Source organism: Salvia splendens, chromosome 20, assembly GCF_004379255.2.
Source record: "Salvia splendens isolate huo1 chromosome 20, SspV2, whole genome shotgun sequence".
Taxonomy (NCBI): Eukaryota; Viridiplantae; Streptophyta; class Magnoliopsida; order Lamiales; family Lamiaceae; genus Salvia; species Salvia splendens.
The window spans coordinates 5,439,949-5,461,387 of NC_056051.1; the positions used below are offsets into that span (position 1 = coordinate 5,439,949).

The following is a 21,439-nucleotide window of genomic DNA, read 5'->3' on the forward strand; positions in this document are numbered from 1 at the left end:
GCACCAATTGATACAGACCAAACAGGAGAACTCGTCCCAAAAGACTAGCCTGTTAGGAGAGAGAGTCCATTTAATCTATATACCCCACATCAGTTGTTCTCACAACCGATGTGGGAATTGAGTCCGTAACATACATCCAGAACACGAGACGAAGCACGAGAAAATCGCGTTGGATTATGCCGTCCCAGCGCTCGATACCTACAACAAAGAGCATGGTAGTGGTGCTTTGCACTTTTTATGTTTTATATAACCAGTCTGCTAAGGGTCTGTTTGCTAGGGTAGATAACTATGGTATTCTGTAGTTATTTATTCTAAAATACTTAAAATGTGCGTTCTTAACATATTTTACCTTTAATTTGTTCAGAATAGGAGGCTGGTGTTCGATAGTGTCGAGAAGGTTAACACGCAGCCGGCAGCCATTGCGAGGTTTTTCATCACCTTCAAAGTGAAGGACATGGACGATGGCGGTGCCCTCAAGACCTTCCAATGCCGAATCCATTCCAGCATGGAGGGGATGGATATCGAACAGTTTCAGGAGAAACCTACGACTAAGATGAAAATTGATGAGCAACTCATGTCAGAAGCTCGATCACTCTCTCACTATCTATTCCCGTTTTTTCTCAGCTTTTATGAAATTGAACAATCAGGCATCAACTTCAGAATTTAATTTTGGTGGATTTGTTTAGTTTAACTTGTATGTTACCATTTTTCGCTCTTCTCAGTAATGCACACAACAGTTTTGGTATTTTTAAAAAAAATGTGTATGTTACAAAACAAATACAAATGTTGCATTACAAGCATCAAACTCCATTAATTTGTTCTATACTTGCTACTATTGTTGCATAAATCTTGTGCAGAGTAGTTCCTACTTCAATCATGTTAATTCTTTCATAAGGTGAAAATGCTAAGCATTTCATCGCCAAGTAAAATATCGATGACACACACTGCTCCTTTTGGTACAAATGTTTATCTTCCCTTGATAACAAAGCCGGTGCCACAATTCGCATTACTGCATTTTCATGTAATGCTTCATTCACCCATTCTTTTAAGCTCATTTCCCCACCGAACATATCATCTGTTGGCTTCTTCCCTGTGAGCATCTCCAATTGCATAATCCCGAAGCTATACACATCTCCACTTGTCGACACTTTGCCTTCCGTTCCCAACTCTAATCGTAACACATTCATTCATCGTTTTGTTAGATTACATGCATTAAAACATATAGAAAATATTAATATGATAAAGTTAAAGTTAAACATAACTCATCACCTGGTGCTGCATAACCGATGGTCGCCATTGTTCGTGTTTGGACGACAGCTTCCCCTCCATCAAAAAGCTTAGAAATACCAAAATCAGCAAGATGAGCAACCATGTATTGATCAAGCAACACATTGCTCGGCTTTACATCAGAGTGAACAATTGGGAATGTGTAACCGTGGTGAAGATATTCCAAGGCCGCTGCAACATCTATTGCTAATTCAAGTCTCTTTATAAGATCCAACCCGTACATATCGGAATGCAACCATTTATCCAAGCTCCCATTCGGCATGTAAGTCAGAACCAGAGCTTTAAACTCTTTGCTACTACAACATCCAATAACACGAACTAAGTTTCTGTGACGAATGTTGCATAGTATTTCCGTTTCGGTGGCAAAGCTCTTAGCTGCTCCTTGTATTTGCAAGTCGAACACTTTGACCGCAACTTCTAATCCATCAGAAAGTGTCGCTTTGTATACTGAACCATAACTTCCACGTCCAAGCAGGTTAGTCTCACTAAATGATGTTATGTCTGGTTCCAATTCTATGTAAGAAATTCTTCTACTATTTCTTATTCTTCTCTCATTCTTCTGTTTTCGTCTCGTTATCAACACGAGCATGGCAATCGCCACAATGACTACTAAACTCAATGAGGGAATAATGATCATGTACTTAATCGATACTCCACCTTCATCTTTTAAGCATGATTGGATTTGAAACCATACTGGACCACCGCAAAGGCCAAAGTTGTTTGCAAAAGATTGAGCAGTGAAGTTCCCAAACCGGCCGCCATCTGGAATTTCCCCTTCCAATTTGTTGTTCGAGACGCTAAAGTGCTCAAGAAAGGGGAGGCCTTCTAAGGAGTCTGGTATCAACCCGGAAAGATTATTGAATGATAAATCCAATGCTATCAAACCTTTCACATTTCCTAAGGTGTTTGGAATAGCTCCTCTAAGCAGATTATTCGACAAGTTTAGATATTGTAACGACTCGCAACCAGAAATTGTGCTTGGAATGCCACCTAAAAATTGATTAAATGACAAGTCTAGAGAGTAGATTGTCTTTAAATTGCCAATTTCATATGATAGTTGACCCATGAAATTATTTTTGGACAGGTTCAAAACAAGAAAGTCTCTGTGAGTCCAAAAGTTGGGAGGGATGGTTGAGTTCAGTTGGTTGGAACCTAAGTAGATCTCTCTCAAGGATTTAATTTCACCCAAACATTTAGGTATTGGACCTACAAGCATGTTACCACCAAGCCTCAACACCCCTAAATTATTCATTCCACAAAGATCATTAGGGATATATCCCTCCAATTGATTACCACTAAGACCTAATTCTTGAAGTTTCGCCATTTTCCCAATTTTTGGTGGAATGGCTCCACTCAATTGATTCCTACCCAAATTTATAGTTAGCAAACTGCTTAACTTTCCTATTTCAGAAGGAATGGCACCCTTGATGTTGTTGTTTGACGCGCCAATATACTCAAGAGAGGAGGATAGATTCCCAATTGAAGTGGGTAGGATACCGTTCAGTGGATTATCCGACATCACCAAATCCATCAAATATCGACAATTAGTTAACGAAGAGAGAAATCTTAACTCTTGAGATGGGGCTTGAGCTCCACTCAAACTATTTCCCCAAATGTAAAGTCTTTGTAGGAGTCTCAAATTACCAAAGTCGGGTATGGAGCCACTGAAAGAGTTGCTATTTATTCCCAATAGGGTAAGTTTAGAGGCATTGGTGATGGAGGTTGGAATTGGGCCAATCAGTTTGTTCCTACTCAGATAAAGGCGCTCGAGATTGACAAGCGAATCACCCATGTCTGAAGGAAGACTACCTGAAAACTCATTGCCTGAAAGTTGTAACGTCTTCAACGTTGATATGTTGAATATGGAAGATGGGATCGATCCAGATAAGGAATTGTTGAACACATCGAGATACTGGAGGATCGGTAGAGTACCAATCTCTTGTGGCAATTCACCTATCAAATATACATGAGGTAAGAACTTTGGTAGTAACTAATGAAATAAGAATTTGATCACACATATTAATATACCTGTGAAATGGTTGCTCCTTAAATTCAACTCTCTAAGCATGCTCATATTTCCGATTTCACGTGGGATAGTGCCGCTAAGATTGTTGCTGGATAAGTCTAGCAACTGGAGATGTTCGCATTTTTGTATATTCGGTGGAATATGATGTTGAAGTCGGTTTCGAGAGAGTGAAAGTGTTTTGATGTTGGGCATATTGTTGCACATATTACTCGGGTCCCAACCTAATAATCAAGTGATCCGAGAACATAACTTAGTTTTTTCTATGATGTCTAAAAACTAGTTACTATTATGTATAACAACTCTAAAAATTATGAACTCAAATATGTGCTAGAGAAGTTTAGTAGTGGATGCATGAGATAAAAATCAAGGATTATAGAATCATGCTATGGTGGAAAATTCATGTGTATTTCCTAGCTACTAACTTCAATATTTATGAACATATATAAGGCAAACCTACAATTCACACATCAAATTAAAAGTCCTATAGATATCACACGATTGATTTGTATCATTGATTAAGTTGCATATACCGAGTAATTTATGTGTAGAGATGTGCATGGATATACATTAGATTACTTAGATTTATTTGCTCAGAAAAAAATCATAAGATTGTGGAGAGAGGGTATACTTACTAGACAAACTATTGTTTGCAAAGCGCAAGACTGTCAAAGAAGATATGTCGAAGATAGAAGATGGAATATCTCCGGTTAGTGAGGCGCCTTCAGTGCTTAACATCTCTAGTCATGAAAGATTCCCTATTTCTGTGGGAATTCCTCCTGAAAATTGTTATTGAATTTCCAACATATCAATATACAAGTTTGGAATTTAGGAATAATGTATAAATTCACTATATATAGAGAGACAAGAGATGAGTATACCATGGAAATCATTTATGCCCAAGTTCAACTCTTTAAGCATGCTTAAACTCCCAATTCCGCTTGGGATTTTGCCATTGAAATGATTGAGGGACAAATCCAAGAGCTGTAGGCCTTTGCATTCCCATATATTTGGTGGAATATCCCCGGAAAATTGGTTTCCCGAAATGGAAAGTGTTACGATATTTCGAAGATTATTACACATATCGATTGGGAGACGACCTGATAGGCTATTATTCCTAATTCTAATCTCTCTCATGGATGTTACATCGAATATACCACGTGGTATGGGTCCAGTCAACTTATTATTGTCCAAGTCTAATACTTGGAGAGAAGAAAGATTGGAATTATTGAACAAAGAGGCAGGAATTGTACCTAAGAAAGTGTTGTTATACAAATAGAGTTCCTCCAGTTGAGGTAAACTACCCAACCATGTCGGTATTTCTCCGGTGAATGAATTATCTCCCACATTCATCACCTTCAAACGACGCAGTTTAGAGAGCTCAAGGGGTAAGATCCCCGTGAAACTGTTGGAACTGATGTCCAAATATCTTAGAAACGTTAGGTTTCTGAGATGTGGAGCGACAGTTCCAGCAAGGCCGTAGCCAGAGAGATTGAGAGCAGTGACACGGCCGTGTTTGAGGCCGCATGACACACCAATCCAATTACAAACTGATGTATTTTGAGACCAATTGGAGCTCAAGAGAGAATGTGGGTTGGATATTGTGGAGTTTTTGAAGGAGATGAGTGAATTTTTGTCTGTGACAGAATTCAAGATAGTTGAGCCCAAGGAAAGTGCAATGCTATGTAGTAACAAGATTGAAAGTGCAAAGGAAGAGGTATAATTCCCCATTAACTTTATTTCCACCTTCTTTTGATTTGAGCTTTCTGTGATTGGTTATATTGGGCCTCACCCAATCAAATTTTTTTTGTAAAATTACAAGTTTCGTCAAATCAATGTACCTAAGGTCAAAAGATTTTTTCAAAAAGTCAATGCACTCAACTTGCATGAGATTTTTAATTTGTTTAAGTTTTAGATTTTAAATGAGAAAATGAGTACGTTTTATTGGTTTAATAAAATTGATTGAGACATTAGTATTGGAATGAGAAATTTTGCTCAAGAACATCCAAAATAGCAAAATGAGACTTGTAATTGCGGACGAATTTAATCTATAAGCAAACATTTATGGGCAAATATGACATATTGTAGGTAATCAAAATTTTCACCACACATTCCATTATGTATGTTTATTCAACATGTACATTCAAGTTCTAAACATCGTCTCCTTTATATTATTAAGCCTCCTCAACAAGATTTTCATACTTTGTTTTCTTCAATTTCACATGCTAACCTTCTAGTTGATTGATATAATAGTTTGTTACGATTAAATTAAGTCAAAAAAAAGACAACATTATTTTATATTCTAAATTTGTAATCACTCGTTCACACAAAATGCGCAAAATTTAATTAATGGTGTCACGTTGTAAGTAAGTTTGAATTTTTAAAATTGCTATTGACTATCATATTGTGCCACTAGATATATAAAATTTGAAATTTTGATATCATCACATGAGATTTCATCATTATATTCTTTTTTTCCTTTCTATCCAAACACAAAAGGCCCTCATGTTTATACATTATGTAATACCGATGCCAACTAAAGATTCTTATGTTGATTAAGACAATTGTGGTTGGCTGGCTTCAATTCTTTTTGGTTTTTGTTTTCTTCACCAATAACTAATTTTGAAACCATATTTCTCATTTTCAGTTCTCATCATTCAAACATACTTACAAATCAATGGTTGAGATACCAATTTTCTGCAATTTAACAATGCTTTTTAATTGTAGTGGAGTATATTTTATTTATAAAATTGTTAATTTCATAATGGGAATATAATCTTTTATATGAATTAAATATAAATATACATATTTTTAATAAAAAGCATAGATATTATGATATTACGGTTAAAAGTAAGACACACATTTCACAAATTTTTTTATCCCATTTTTTTCACAAAATGATACTCCCTCCGTTCTATAATAGATGTCATACTTTCCTTTTTAGTTTATCCCATAGAAGATGTCACATTTCCTTTTTTTGGAAAAAACTTTCTTTAACGTTAATATAAATACATTATTTTCTCTCTGTACCTAACACACAAAACATTACCTAAAATTCCGTATCAATCCTTAAGTGGGCGAAGTATAAGACATTTATTAATAGACTGATGTTTAATATACAGTAATTAGCCACTAATGTTGAGAAAACAAGTTTTGAAGAAAGAGAATTAGGTCCTTTTTCCAACAAATAATCCAATTCCTACCTCTTCTCTCTCTCTCATTTATGCTATTCTTCTTCCTCTCCAAACTCCCCTTTCTATTTTCTGGAAATCCCCGCAATAGAGCCGAAACAAAACGTAGGCCACCCGGCCCAAAACTAAGTTCTAAAACTGAGAAACCAAAATTGGAATTCTTAAAATATACAAACTCTCCCATATAGAATGTTGGGCTGGAAAATACATTTTACGGCCCAAAAGAAAACAAAAACATTGAATGGGCCGAACTTCTGCACAAAATGCAAGCTTTATATATGTGATCATTTTAAGCCCAACTAAGACTACTTATTGGCAAAAAAGAAAAAAGAAAATCTTAAAAGGAGAGGTCTAACATAATAATCAGCAAATTTATATTTTTTCACAAAAAATTATTTTCCCTTTATAAAGGTATTTGATAATGTATTATACATTTTCTCATTTTAAGAAGTATTTTCACATCTTAATCCAATAAAAGGTAAAAGAAAGAAAAATCAGTTTTTCTAGTCGGGAGAAAAATCTAGACAATAAAATCTCAACAACAAAACATGGAGCATATTGAAATTGGTTATTGTTTACGAAATAAATTCCACCAACAAGAAAACATTAACTATCATTATTTGCATTATTCAAAACTGGAATCTATCTCCTGTTGTTGACAGGGCTGACTCTTTCTGCTGTTGCTTTGGATTTGATCTTCTGAAGAGAAGCCACTACTTCGATCATGTTGATTCTTTCCTCCGGCGAGAAGGCTACGCATTTCATAGCCACATCAAAAATTGATGACACACATTGCTCATTTGATTCAAAGTATTGATCATCTCTCGATAACAATCCAACCGCCACAATTTCAGATACTCGACTTTCTTGCAAAGCCTCACTCACCCACTCCTTTACGCTCATTTCCCCACTGAACATATCATCCGTTGGTCTCTTTCCTGTAAACATCTCGAACAGCAAGATTCCGTAGCTGTATACATCTCCATTTATGGATACTTTTCCTTCCGATCCATACTCTGATCATCATCATGACATAATTAATAAAAAATATCATGATTGAAATTATGGAAGGTTAGGGGTGTATTATAATCCTAACTTTTCTTAAATTGTTAGTGTATTAAAAATGTCAACACGATTACATTAGTTTAATGTACTGTGTGGACATTTTAAATATCAATGTCGATACACTGTATTAAAATATCAACTAAGTTTATGTTGACATTTTTAATACTCTGTATTGATGAGTTAACCGAGTTAGCAACTTACGAAAGTTAGCAACGGATCTCTCATTTGAAAAGTTATATATACATCACCTGGTGCTGCATAACCGACGGTGGCTAGGGTTTTCGTGAGAGCCATAAACTCCCCTTTGTCAAAGAGCTTGGCAATGCCAAAATCAGCAACACGAGCAACCATGTCTTCATCAAGCAGCACATTGCTTGGCTTCACATCACAATGGACAACGGGATACGGGTGGCCATGATGAAGATATTCCAAAGCTAACGCAACATCTATTGCTATCTGCAAGCTTTGGAGAAGATCCAAGCAATGGCGGGCGGAATGCAGCCATTTCTCCAAACTCCCATTTGGCATGTATTCAAGAATCAAAGCTCTGAACTCCGTGTTGACACAACAACCAATTATCCGGACTAGGTTCCTGTGGCGAAGCGCGCTTAGTATCTCGCTCTCGGTGTCAAAGCTCTTGGTAGCGCCTTCCAGCTCCAAATTGAAGATCTTCACCGCAACATTTAGCCCATCGGAAAGTATTGCTTTGAATACAGAACCAAAACTGCCTCTTCCAAGCAGATTCGTGTCGCTAAAAGAATCCGCCCCTCGCTCAAGTTCTAAATACGAAATTCTCCTCCAATCAATCTTCAATCCAATTCCCTCATCTGGAGTTGTGATCCTTTTCTGACTGCGTCTCCTTATAAAAAAAACCATGATCACTACCAAAACGACAACTGCAACGAGAGGTGGCACGAGATACTTCACCAAACGATCATTCTTCGATCTTTTAGGGCAAGGCAGCACATCAAACCTCGCAGCACCACATAGATCAGCGTTGCCAGCAAACGAATCAGCAGTGAAGTTAACAAAGCAGCCCTCATTCGGAATTTCACCTTCCAATCTATTGTTAGACACATTAAAATTCAGAAGACTCTTGAGGCCTTGGAGTTTCTTAGGTATAATTCCAGAAAGACTGTTGTTATGCAAATACAGTGATTCTAAACTTGTAACATCTCCCAAGGATTCAGGAATGCTTCCATCAAATCTGTTATCATTCAATAACAAAGTAGTCAGTGATTCACACTCACCAATTGAGCTTGGAATCAGACCACTAAATTGATTAAACGAGAGGTCTAATATGTCTATTCCTTTGAAATCCCCAATCAGAGATGGAATCTCCCCACTAAATTGATTCAACTGCAGCTCTAGATACACCAAATCCTTAAGACTCCAGAAGCTCAAAGGTATCGTCGAGTTCATCCCGTTCATCGCGAAGGAGAGGCTTCTTAGCGTTTGAATTTCACCGAGGCAGCCCGGTAATGAGCCGGTGAACAGATTCGCACTCATATTCAAGTCCCCCAGCATCCTGAGCTGACAAAGATCAGATGTGATTTTCCCCTCAAGTTGATTCTCTCCAAGCCTCAATACTTGGAGGTTTTCCAAATTTGTTATAGTTGTTGGGATCAATCCGGTTAGTTTGTTACCAGAAGTTTGCAAATTCAGCAAACTAGTTAAGTTTCCAATCTCAGAAGGAATGCCACCTCTAAAGTCACAGTATGACGCCCTAATAGTTTGAAGCGAATTCGAGAAGTTCCCGATCGAACGAGGGAGAACTCCCGCCATTTCGTGATTGTACGACACTTCCAAGGTTTTCAAAACGGGGCAGTTTGTTAGGGAAGATAGGAATTCATCAGCTCCGGTGAGATTGTTTTCCCAGAGGGTGAGCCTTTGGAGGTTTCGTAGACTGGAGAAGGCGGGAACGGAGCCGGTGAATGAGTTTCTGTTGAGTTCCAAGACAGTGAGCTTGGTGGCGTTGTTGATGGAGTTTGGGATTTTGCCGCTGAGTCTGTTGAAGAATAAAATAAGTAGCTCGAGATTGGGGAGTGAAGCTCCCATGTTCGGAGGGAGAGTTCCGGAAAAGAGGTTTTGTTGGAGATGTAATCCTTTCAATGTGGAGATGTTGAATATGGAAGATGGTATGGAGCCGTTTAAATGATCGTTAAAGGGAACATGAAAACGCTCAAGGTTTGCTAGTTTTCCTAGCTCTTCTGGTAGTTCACCTGCCATACAAGTTAATGATAATGATTTGCATTTATTATCGAGTTGTAAGTGTATAAAGTAAGCAATTAAAATAAAGAAAAAAATACGGGTGTGTGAGTTGGCCAAGCGGTAGAGATGTTAATAATGCCTGAGGCCAAAGCCTTTGGCCTCAGGTTCGACCTCCGTGGCGCGGCATTAAATTTATGTTCATTTAACCATCAAATAAAAAAATACTGCACTTGTCTCATAGAAATAAACCATATTTTCATTTTTTATATGTCACCTAGAAATAGGCATATCCATTTATGATAACTTTTTCTCCTTTTTTACTTTATCATTTACTGTCGGGTATCCATTTATGATAACTTTTTCTCCTTTTTTACTTTATCATTTACTGGCCCCGCCACCTGGGCCAATTTTGGTGCACGAAGACCAGGGACGGAGCTAGAAATTTGTAGGGTAGGAGGCAAATTTATATATGAAAGAATTATAAGAGCTTGAGGAGGCGTGAGAGATTAAAAGAAATGAAAAAAAATATACATATTGTAAAAAATATGAGGAGGGGCAAATGCCCACGTAGGCCTAAGGTAGACCCACCACCTTGGCCATCAGGCAGTCTGCAAAGGCAGATTACTCATAACATGAGATTTCCAATAACATCTACCCGCCCGGGTCATTTCCGATCCATTTGTAACTAAAGAAACGCGATATTGGAATAGGAAATAAAGAGGAAAATATGAAGAACAAAGACTTTGATTTTGAATATTGATGCTTTCACTCTAATCATTCATCCTGTGGGAGTATCTAGTTTGCTTTTCTTTTGTTTTTGTTTGGATTATTTGAATCGATTTAGGCATTTAGCTATGAACATGATGAACTAAACCATTATTTTAGAATTATTGGTCATGATGTATTGATTATATGTTATTTATCCAATTCATTGTTTTTGCTTTGCTCTTGTGATTGTTTATTTATTTTTAGTTTTATTGTTTAAGTTATTCTTTGTGTCTCCTTCGTTCAATTGATTAGTTACCTCTTGAATGTTGTTAGGGTTAATTAGATTAATCGTGAAACGAAACAATTAACTTAGATTAAATGATAATTTACACCTTGATCAATTGAACTTGGGAGAGTTGAGGTTTTGTGTGGGACATTTGTCATAGAGATTTAAGGAGTTAGATGTTAGGTATTTGAAGAGGACTTTAAATTAATCTTAATAACTAATCTTTGGATTTCTCAGCTCGGGAGAATGTTTAATCTAATAGAGTGATCGACCTAACAACACTAGACACACTAAAAGCAAGGGACATGGAACTGTGCATTGGATAGTAAGTTCTACATTCATTCTAGGCATGCACAAACCGAACTGGTTAACGGGCTGTTCAAGCGGGCCGGTTTAGGTTCAAAAAAATCGTGAACCATAACCGGTGGTTCAAAACCGCCGGTTCACCGGTTTGAACTGGCGGTTCAGCGGTTCCAACGGTAGGATTCCGGCTAGGGCGTAGGTTTTCAGGCTAGGTGTGCAGAAAAACCGGCGGTTTCTGCCGAAAACCACCGGTTTAAGGCTGGTCAGGACCTTTTTCTGGTGGCAGCGTATAGGTGGCAGTGTGTAGGCCTGAAAACAGGTCAGAAACCGCCGGTTTTTAGGCCAGAAACCGTGGACTGAACGGTTCAGTCTGAAACCGCCGGTTCAAGCTGTAAACCGGCCGAAATTTGAAATTTGAATTTTTTTTGCTTCCAATTTTACTCCTATAAATACCCCACTTCCCCTCAATTTGGTTATGTAGAAACATCTCCTTCGCCGACTAAGAGTATATATACTTATAAATTTATTGTTCAGAACTTTAAGTCTTTTTTGTAATTTGTAATTAGCTTCATTGTAGACTAGTAGTCTCGTTGTATTTAAATTTTTTGTTTAAGACTTCAAGTTTTTTTGTGATTTGTAATTGTTGTAACTTGTAATCTCAATAAAATTACAATTTTCATCGTGATTTTTTGAATTTTATTTACGCACATTTCATAGATAAATAAATAAGAAATGCAAAAAAAAATACGAACCGCCGAACCGGCCTGAAACCGACGGTTTTTGGCCGGAAACCGGTGGTTTTTTGAACCGTAACCGGAACCGCCGGAACCCTTGGCGGGCTGGTTCAGGTTCATGGAAATGTTGAACCGTGAACCGGCGGTTCCGAACCGGAACCGGCAGTTTATGAACCTTGTGCATGCCTAATTCATTCTATATCATTTATCAACATCATATTTGTTATTTAAGGTTATATTGATTTTGTTAAAGCAATATAACTAGGAAAAAAAACTAACGTGAATTTGTAGATAGGTTCGTGGTACTTAAGTTGACACTATAGCCTTCGTAGGAAATGATATTCTTATTTGCATTAGTCTCGTACACTTGTGAGGTTGGTTAAGTAGTAAATAAAAAGCTAGTCACATATGCCGTTTGATACGTGTGAATTGATTGATACGTGTGAATTGAGCAATTTATACCATAAATAGTTAGAGGAGCCAAAGAGCATTTTAATCCAAAAATTTGAAAGTAAGCTATAATTTGTTATAACTAAGCATTTTTTCCTACTCTCTTATCTATTACTCCACTACACACCACTTTCTAAACTTTTGTACAATAATAGAAATGTCTCATTTTGGTTGAAACGAAGACTACTTTTTTACTGTCCATTTTGACTATATCGGATTTTACCTCTGTTATAAATGAAAGAACAAAATAACGTACCTTCCAACTGATTAGAAGAGAGTCCCATGAGTTTCAGGTTTGTAAGATTTCCAACTTCCTTTGGTATGCGACCTAGATTATCAGTCACACAGATTGAACATAGAATTTGATTAGCTATACATACAAATCAAATATTTGCGACAAAAAATATATTCCTTCAGTCCCATAGAAACAGGCTTTTTAGGGCTGACACGAGTTTTAATATATAATAGGCAAAGTAAGAGACAAGGAGAAAAAGTAATTGAAATTATGTAGTAGATGGTAGGGCCCATAAATAATAAAGTACAAGAGAAGGAGAAAAGATATAGACTATTTTTATGGGACGGACGAAAAAGAAAATATGACCTATTTATATGGGATGGAGGGAGTATATTGCGATTTGACTAAAACACCCATAGCCACCACCCTGCTACGCTAGTGTTCATAATATATGTTCAATATTAAAATAATTGATGTCCAAATAAGTCCAAAGAAAAAAAATAAAACATCAGTTTCAAAGAATTTAATTTATTCATAAATATGACACATTCCGACAAGAAGACATCCATACCTGTTAAACGGTTGGTCGCCAATGATAAAAACTCAAGCTTGCTCAAACTCCCAATTTCAAGGGGTATGCTTCCACTTAAGATATTATCATTTAACCAAATCGCTTCCAGCACTCTGCAATTGCCAATGTTCGGTGGAATTCTCCCCAACAACTGGTTATTATTCAATATTATTCTTTTAATTTTTGGATTTTCATTACTACACACATCATTTGGAATCTCACCACTTAAACTATTATATCTCATATTCACATCCACTATAGTAGAAATATTGAAGATGCCATAAGGCAAAGAGCCTATGAACATATTCCCCTCCAAATTCAACCTTTCTAGTGAAGAAAAGTTGGCAATCTCTTTCGGAACATATCCATCAAGAGAATTGTTTCCGAAATTCAAAGTTAGCAAACTCGAAACATTCAACAAAGAAGGAGGGATTGTCCCAAAGAAGGTGTTGTTGTTGAGATGGACATGTTGCAGTTGTGATAAGGAACCTAACCATATCGGGATTTCTCCGGTGAGGTTGTTGAATCCCGCGTTTATTGTCCTCAAACGACGTAGTTTGGAGAGGTGGGAGGGGATCGGGCCGGTGAAGTTGTTGGAGCTTATGTCTAGGGATCGGAGAAACGTTAGGTTTCCGAGATGTGGAGCAAGGGTTCCGCGGAGGGAGAGGCCGGAGACGTTGAGGGTGGTGACTCGTTGGTGGCGGGGCCCGCATGAGACGCCGGTCCATTCGCAGATGGAGGTGTTGGTGGACCAGTTGTTGAGGGAATTAGGGTTTTGTGTGAGAGAGTTTTTGAAGGAAATTAGGGATATTTGGTCATTGGTGTAGTTGGGAGTTGTTTGGGTTGAGGAGAGAGTCAATAAGTTTAGTATGAAAAGTGTAAGGGAAAAATAAAGGAAATAAGTCTTCATTTCTAATTTCTTTTGACTGATGAATAATTGGATTGTGTGTGTTTATGAAAAGTATGTGTTTTTTGTAGTATATTTATGAATATTTGATTGTGTGTGTACGCAAATGCGGGTGATGGAAATGTGAATAATAAAACAAAGTTGGGCGTGTCGATCACGACGACGTCGTTTTCAATTCATCGTTTAATTAAGTCTTTTTTCCAATCTTAATTAATTGAAGTTGTTTGGCCTTGAGAGTGGAAGATGGGAACGTCGGAAAATTCAGATTCAGCTTTATTAATTATTCGGTCATATTTTATTAATTTCAATTAAAAACTTTTGACCTCCCCAAAGTCTTTATTTTTAGAGGATAGTGGGAATGTTGAGAATAGGGGCAACTGAATAATCAATCTCAACCAAACTGAAATATCAAATTTGGTTATGAATTTTTGTATCTTTGAATTAGATCCGGTCGAATTTCATTTTCTTCAAAATTTGAATTTTGAGTTCAATTTAAAAAATTTAAATGGAAAAAAATCTTAATCATATTATAAGCTTATATATATACATAATTATATAACATGTTTTATTCAAACATAATATTTTAAATATAGTTAAATGGAGTAGTAGTTTTTATTAGGCTTTATAGATTTTCAGCTTTCTGGGGAATTTTTGGATGTTTCAGATTTCCGATTATCTTCGGATTTTCAAAATTATTGGATCAGTTTAGATCACCCCTAAGAAGAGTACAAGTATATTTTTAGACCCAAAAAACTATAAAAATATTATTCTTGTACTATTTTAATTTAGCCAAAAGTTGAAGATAACACAACAATAAATGTTTCATTTATTTACATAACGAAAAATCCAATTGAAAATATTTCAACTAACAATTAGATACTCTATTCATTGTGGTTGGTTTGCCCCAAACTAACCCTACTACCAAATATTCTACAAACCTATCAATCCTATCCGGAATATAATTTTTTTAAAAATAAACTACGTATTTCCAAAAGAAAATACAATTCGATACTATCCGGAATATAATGATAAATTATTTTATAGATGTGTACATAGAGTAGAAAGTCGGACCAATAGAACAATTAACAAACAACCAGTCAAATGTGGAAAATTGTTTGAAAGTGAGATTTAAAATTTTTTAGTCTGTCAACTTTGTTGGTCTATAGACCACCAAGCGTGAATTCTTTTTTGTCTTGCTTTACCAAAAGTGAAAATTTGAGTTTTCATGGAAAGTGTATGGCTTGATTTCCTCGAGAAGGGAATATCTCATTAGCCAAATAATCATGAAATAAGCTCTAGTGAGATTAGGTTGTGCCAACTTCGTCCTCATATTGAGCACTTTATAATATCAAAACGTTCACAGATTAAAGGAGGGAGGTCAAGGGGCTTAACCTTAATTTTTTTTAAGAGGGAACATAAAAAATATTTTTTATAATCCGCGAACTTTGTCAAATTATCATTTTAGGTGTTGAAAATATCATTTAAAGTTCGTCAACTACGAGTTAATATCAGTTGAAGTACTTTTTTACTATTTTCAAATTTTTCCGGATGACAATACCCTCCATGAGATGAAGGGCAATTTGGAAACTTATACATTCAATCCAATTATAGTATAGGCTTTATTTAAAATAGAAAACTCTATATAGTGATATCTCATAGTATTATACATTCACTGTAATTGTACTAAACTTATCACATACTCATGTCTTTTATAAATATCTGTACTGTATTGTTGACTAATTTTCTAAATATAATTTGACCTTCAATATTATCACTTCATTTTGTGACGGCAAGAAAAGTTCCTTCTTCAACTTTTTCAAATTGAAGAATTTTAAAATATTTTTGAGATATGGATACTAGTAAAAATTAATGACAAACTCAATAGACATAAGTGATGCTTGAATATTTGATATATTATTTTATTATTAAAATATTTTATTTAATTTTTAAATACTATTAATAAATTAACGGAATTGCCTTTCAAGGCATTGGGAGTATTTTTACCCAGAAAAATTTGAAAATAGTATAAAAGTATTTTAATTGATATGAACTCGCAGTTGACGGACCTCAAATGATATTTTCAACGTTCGCGGACCATAAAAAATATTTCCTCTTTTTTAAATGGTAGAGTTTAAAAATGTCACATCCAATTGGCCGGCAGCATATTAAATTGAAGATTGAAATGTCAAAACGATCTTTCTGCAAAGACCAGAATGAGTCGTTTTCAATTGATGGGAATAAATTGATGCATGCCTAAAATAAAGAGTTGTATATAGTCGGAGCCGATCTTAACATTTTCTGCTTATGCAATTAATGCATTGACCTAAGTCAACCTTATGTTTGGTCAATTAAATCAACTCTATTTTTTATTCACTGTTTCCCTTAATTAATTTATTTTGTAGATACTCATGAATTCTCGATTGTGTGAGCATATACATAATTGGCGACATCGTTTTCAATTCCTCAAATCATCGTTGGAAAATTTAAATGCATACCCTATTGATTTGTTGGGACAGAACCTTTTTTCCTCATAATTCTATTTTTTCTTTGTTAATTATTTAATGTCTAGGCGTTAAAAGTGGAAGATGGGAGTCTAGGATGCATGGAAATGTTTTATGGCGTAATTTTGTTTTTGTTTGTAAAAATGTGTTTATTTAAGGTCCGTAGTGAAGGGCGTGTTTGTGCAATTTCTAACTTTGGGCATGTTGTTGTATGATCAGAATATACCTTAGGGATACTGCAATTTCATGATACAAATAGTCACGGAAAGGGAAAATAATTATTGCGACCTTCTTCAGTCGGCGAGTTCCATCCCCACGATTTCTATTTCCGATATATATTCAACTAAAGCTAAAAATAATACTACTATTAATTTAGGAAAATCTATAAAAAGGAGTAATAGATTTTAGTCTCAATAATTATTCGAGTCGCTCACGATCTTTAGGTTTAATATCAGAAATAGACTCACAAAAAAAATCGTTATTGAATAATAGTATTAGTGGAGCATGCATTTCTAATTCAGTACGAGATTTTATGTAGTGTTGGTTTGTGAAAGAAGTGGAAAGAACAAAGTAAGAAAGTGGAAAAAGTAGAGAGTGTGGTGTTTCGATATATATAAATATGTCATTTACAGTGGGACAAAAAAAATGTCTCTTCAAGTGGGATGGAGGGACTAGGGAGTATAATTTTCACATATATAAATTTAGAGACAATAACAATTAACATCACAAATATCAATCATCTGAATATAAAAACCACAAAAAGTATTAGCTAAATGATGTCGGAGTCATGTGAGAATGACCAAGACAAGATAAAACGGAATGACAGATCGAAGAAATGCTACTTTCTTAAATCTCGACTTAATCTTAAAAATATATATGACCCCTAAAATGATTTCTACAGTATTTACATGGCCTAAAAACTTCCCATAATTCCATAACAATTCAAGATGAATTTTTTTTTTTATAAAATTTTTTATTATTTCGCCTCTCAAACAACTTGGGTGGCCAAAATCTATCTCGATTTCTAGGTCGTTTCGCAAGTTGTGTATGAATTTCAAGGAATTTTTACTTCACTTTTCGTGCAAAACCGTATTTAATTAAATGAATTGAATTTAGAACAAATTTTAAGTCGCCATCTTGTCTCTAGCAAAAACTTCCTCTGCATAATTGAGTTCTACACATAAATTTATTTCATCATCTTGTCTCTAGCAAAAATTTCCTCTGCGTAATTGAATCCTACACATGAATTTTGAAGTCATCTTCTTTTCTCTAGCAAAAATTTCTGTCTCTAGCAAATATTTCCTCTGCATAATTGAATCCTAGGCATAAATATTTAGTCATCCTCTTGTCTCTAGCAAAAATTCCTCTACATGATTAAATTCTACAAATAAATTTATATCAGCATCTTGCCTCTAGCAAAACTTTCCACTGCATAATTGAATTCTACACATAAATTATACATGTGCAATTTTGTTTCTGAACCCAAATACACTCATCCACAAGTTCAGTGTACCATTCCTATTGAGAATACAACTGTATTCTTAGACCAAAAAACACGCCAGAAATATTATTCAATTATACCATTTTAATTTGAACAAAATTTGACAAAAATATCTAAAGTAGGTGAATATTAGAAATGGGTCACTCACCATTTATAAGGTCTTTCCACTCTTATATAGAGGAGCTAGGATCAGCACCAAGTCGATGTGGGACAAGATTTAAGAGTTCTAACACGCCCCATCACATGTAGGCCGGGATGACACATCAGACTTCCATCACGTGGGTAGACAAGAGAAGAGATAAAGAGATAAAATTCTTCATCGACTTGGGTCCGCTCTGATACTATATTAGAAATGGGCACTCACCCCTTAAAAGGCCTTATAAGGGGGAGGATTATCCACTCTTATATAGATCGAGTTAGGATCATCACTAAGTCGATGTGGGACAAGATTTAAGAGTTTTAACCGTGAAGCTCATGTATTTTATATGCAAATGATCAATTGAAAGTGATAAGTATTTGAATTGATAATAAATTTTGTAGTCTGTGTTGATCACAATAAAAGGACTAGAAGACTATATATATATATATATATATATATATATATATATATATATATATATATATATATATATATATATATATGATCATCTTAACTTCAAGCTGCACAACTAATAATTCAAAAAAATGAAAAATTATATTCTAACAATTTTAATAATAATAATTTTTTATTACATCAATCAATTAAATTAGATATTAATTGATTGAATTTACTTATTTATTAGTATAAGATCAAAATCTAAACAATTTTCCTCGATATTTCCAAATACTAAGTAATCTATCAGAAATCATATTACCCTCGAATTATATAATGTGGAATCATTAATACCCTTAAGTTTATTTATTAATTATTTAAATTTCAAATATAATCTATTTGACAATAATTTAATCATTAGATCTCCTAATCTAATGGCTAAGAATTGATCTTAATTTAGAATTGATAATTAGTTACCAATTGATCACAACCCTTCCATAATATTTATAAAGATATATTTATGAATACTCAGATAGCATGTATGCATTACACTACAAAAAAAAATACATTTGATAATTAATGATATTGGAAAAACTTAATAATAAACAGAGGTTTTGCCGTGACGACTAAGAAGACGTCGTTTTTCAATTCCTTAGTCATCGCTTGAATAATTAAATGAATACCCACTGATTTGTAGGGACAAAACCTAACTACTTTATTCTCATACATTTCATATGGACTTACCGTTGCATATTTTGTCTTTTAATTAATCCATGTCTAGGCGTTAAAAGTGGAACATGGTAGCATCACAAACTCGAGATATAGGTCAGCTAGTTTTACACTTTAAAGTGCATGGAAATATTTTACTACTATAATTTTATTTTTTCTAAAAATGTGTTTATCTAATTCCGCGTTAGAAAGTGGAAAGATATTTGAGAAGTAAATGGAAAGTTAAGTTTTATACATGTGCAAGTATTGTTTTAGGACCCAAACAAAACACACTCATCCACAAGTTGAGTGTACCACTCTTATTATAAGAATACAATTGGATTCGTACCGCCACAAATATTATTCTTGTGTACTATTTTAATTCGAACAAAAGTTGAAAGAAAATACGTAAATGGTTAAAAGCTCGTGTATTTACATGCAAATAGTTAAATTGAAAAATGTGTGAATGTAACTAATATTTGGATATTATACTCCCTCCGTCCCATAATAGATGTCACACTTTCCTTAGTTTGTCCCACAAAAGATGTCACATTTCATTTTTTTAGAAAAGTTCTCTCTCACATTAATATAAATATACTATTTTCTCTCTCCACCTAACACACAAAATAACATCTCCTAAAATCTCGTGACACTTCCCAAGTGTGCCATCTATTATGGGACGGAGGGAGTTTGTAACATAGAGTTGTTGCTCGAAATTCGCTAGCAAAACTGACTGTTGCGAGCACTTTAATACAATTTTGCTAGTACTATTGTGCTCACAAATGGCCGCTTTTATTGTAGTGAACTAATATTTGGATATTATATACTCCGTAACATAGAGTTTTTAGGGGGGGGGGAGAGGGGAGTTGCCATGATGGTATTAGTTATGCACCTAATTAATTAACACTAAGACCAAATAGTCTTAGTAAGAAAATTCATAACTACATTGATAGTTTTTCTATTAGTATTAATTTAGAGTAGAAAGTTCAACCAATAGAACAACCACTAAAGGCCAAATGTGGAAAAGTATTTGAAAGTGAAATAACATTATTAAAGTCTATCGTGTCACAATAAATAGATTCGAAATATAAATTATATTAGGTCGGTATTCAAAGCGCCAACCTTGAATTCTTTTCGTCTCGTCCTTCACTATAGGCGATAAGTAAAGTTTTGGTCTTTTAAGTTGACTTCTATTTTCTCAAATTTTTAAGTTTTTAGACATTTGATTTCCGCCTAATGTGAAATGACCGCTACAACTCACATAATAAAGTTTATTTAAGAAAGTACTAAAACAAATCATTTTTAAAGTGATGAATTAATTTTTAAGATGAAATTAAAAAAAATGAAGTATGTGTCCAATTGATTCCCAAATCGCCTTGATTTTTTAGGTGAAGTGTATTTGTTAGAAATGAGCCAGGGTTATCCACTTATTAATAAAGAAGTTAAATTCACCATTTTATCAATGTGAGGAAAGATTTAAGAAGATGTTTCTAAAATGAACGACGATGTGTAGGCTCGAATAATCACTAGAGTTCAACACTTGGAAGTTGTAATAATGAAATTCATTGTCGAACTTAGTTCTGTTTGTTACCAATACTATGTTAGGAATGAGTCACTTACTCTTTTAAAAGACTTAGAAAGGGAAAATTATCCACTCATTTATATTGATATGTTATGCGTAGATAAGGATTTTTAGTATATATTATGTAGAGTTTATCTTTTTTAGATCTGATAACTTGTGCGTTAGTGTGGCACCAGTTTTAAAGTGACAACTTGACAACAACGTAGCATGCAATCTGCGATACATAGACAAGCAACTCGGTATATGGTTCCAAGCAATTTGTGATACGAAATCTGAGCACTATAGTGACATTATAATTAAAATGACAATCTAGTCGAGCAATTTGCTATACATAGGCAAGCAATCTGTGATACATAGGTAATCAACTCGGCATATGGTTCCAAGTAATCTGCAATACGAAATTAGAGATAATCAAGCAAGTCTGCCACATGACAGACTAAAACTGAATCTGCCCCTAAATCTAAGGGTTCTTATTGTCATTTTATATATGGTTATCATTTTCCCAGAATCCATTCGTTATATGTTTACATAACTCAATTATTTAGCTAGTTTTCTCTAATCTACTTAGTTAGGCAAGAAAAATAATATAATAATTGAATGGGCATAATTACAAATATGCCAGCATATACTACTCTTGACTGATG

At 34.8% G+C, this 21,439-nt stretch overlaps 3 protein-coding genes across 3 annotated transcripts; all 3 read right to left on the reverse strand.

The window, feature by feature from the left end:
• Window positions 1-777: 777 nt before the first annotated feature.
• On the reverse strand, window positions 778-4,114 carry LOC121781286 (probable LRR receptor-like serine/threonine-protein kinase At3g47570). Its single transcript, XM_042179026.1, has 4 exons — window positions 3,946-4,114; window positions 3,316-3,534; window positions 1,270-3,240; window positions 778-1,168 (listed from the first exon to the last, which is right to left on the reverse strand). Exons 1-4 carry the CDS (start codon window positions 4,046-4,048, stop codon window positions 801-803), a joined length of 2,661 nt encoding a protein of 886 aa, XP_042034960.1. The 5' UTR covers window positions 4,049-4,114; the 3' UTR covers window positions 778-800.
• LOC121781345 (leucine-rich repeat receptor-like protein kinase PEPR2) lies at window positions 4,051-5,041 on the reverse strand. Its single transcript, XM_042179089.1, has one exon. The coding sequence runs from the start codon at window positions 5,039-5,041 to the stop codon at window positions 4,139-4,141; it is 903 nt and encodes a 300-aa protein (XP_042035023.1). The 3' UTR covers window positions 4,051-4,138.
• A 2,018-nt stretch (window positions 5,042-7,059) lies between these two features.
• On the reverse strand, window positions 7,060-14,053 carry LOC121780797 (putative receptor-like protein kinase At3g47110). Its single transcript, XM_042178425.1, has 4 exons — window positions 13,065-14,053; window positions 12,515-12,586; window positions 7,815-9,788; window positions 7,060-7,517 (listed from the first exon to the last, which is right to left on the reverse strand). The coding sequence occupies exons 1-4, from the start codon at window positions 13,972-13,974 to the stop codon at window positions 7,144-7,146; spliced, it is 3,330 nt and encodes a 1,109-aa protein (XP_042034359.1). The 5' UTR covers window positions 13,975-14,053; the 3' UTR covers window positions 7,060-7,143.
• Window positions 14,054-21,439: the final 7,386 nt, after the last annotated feature.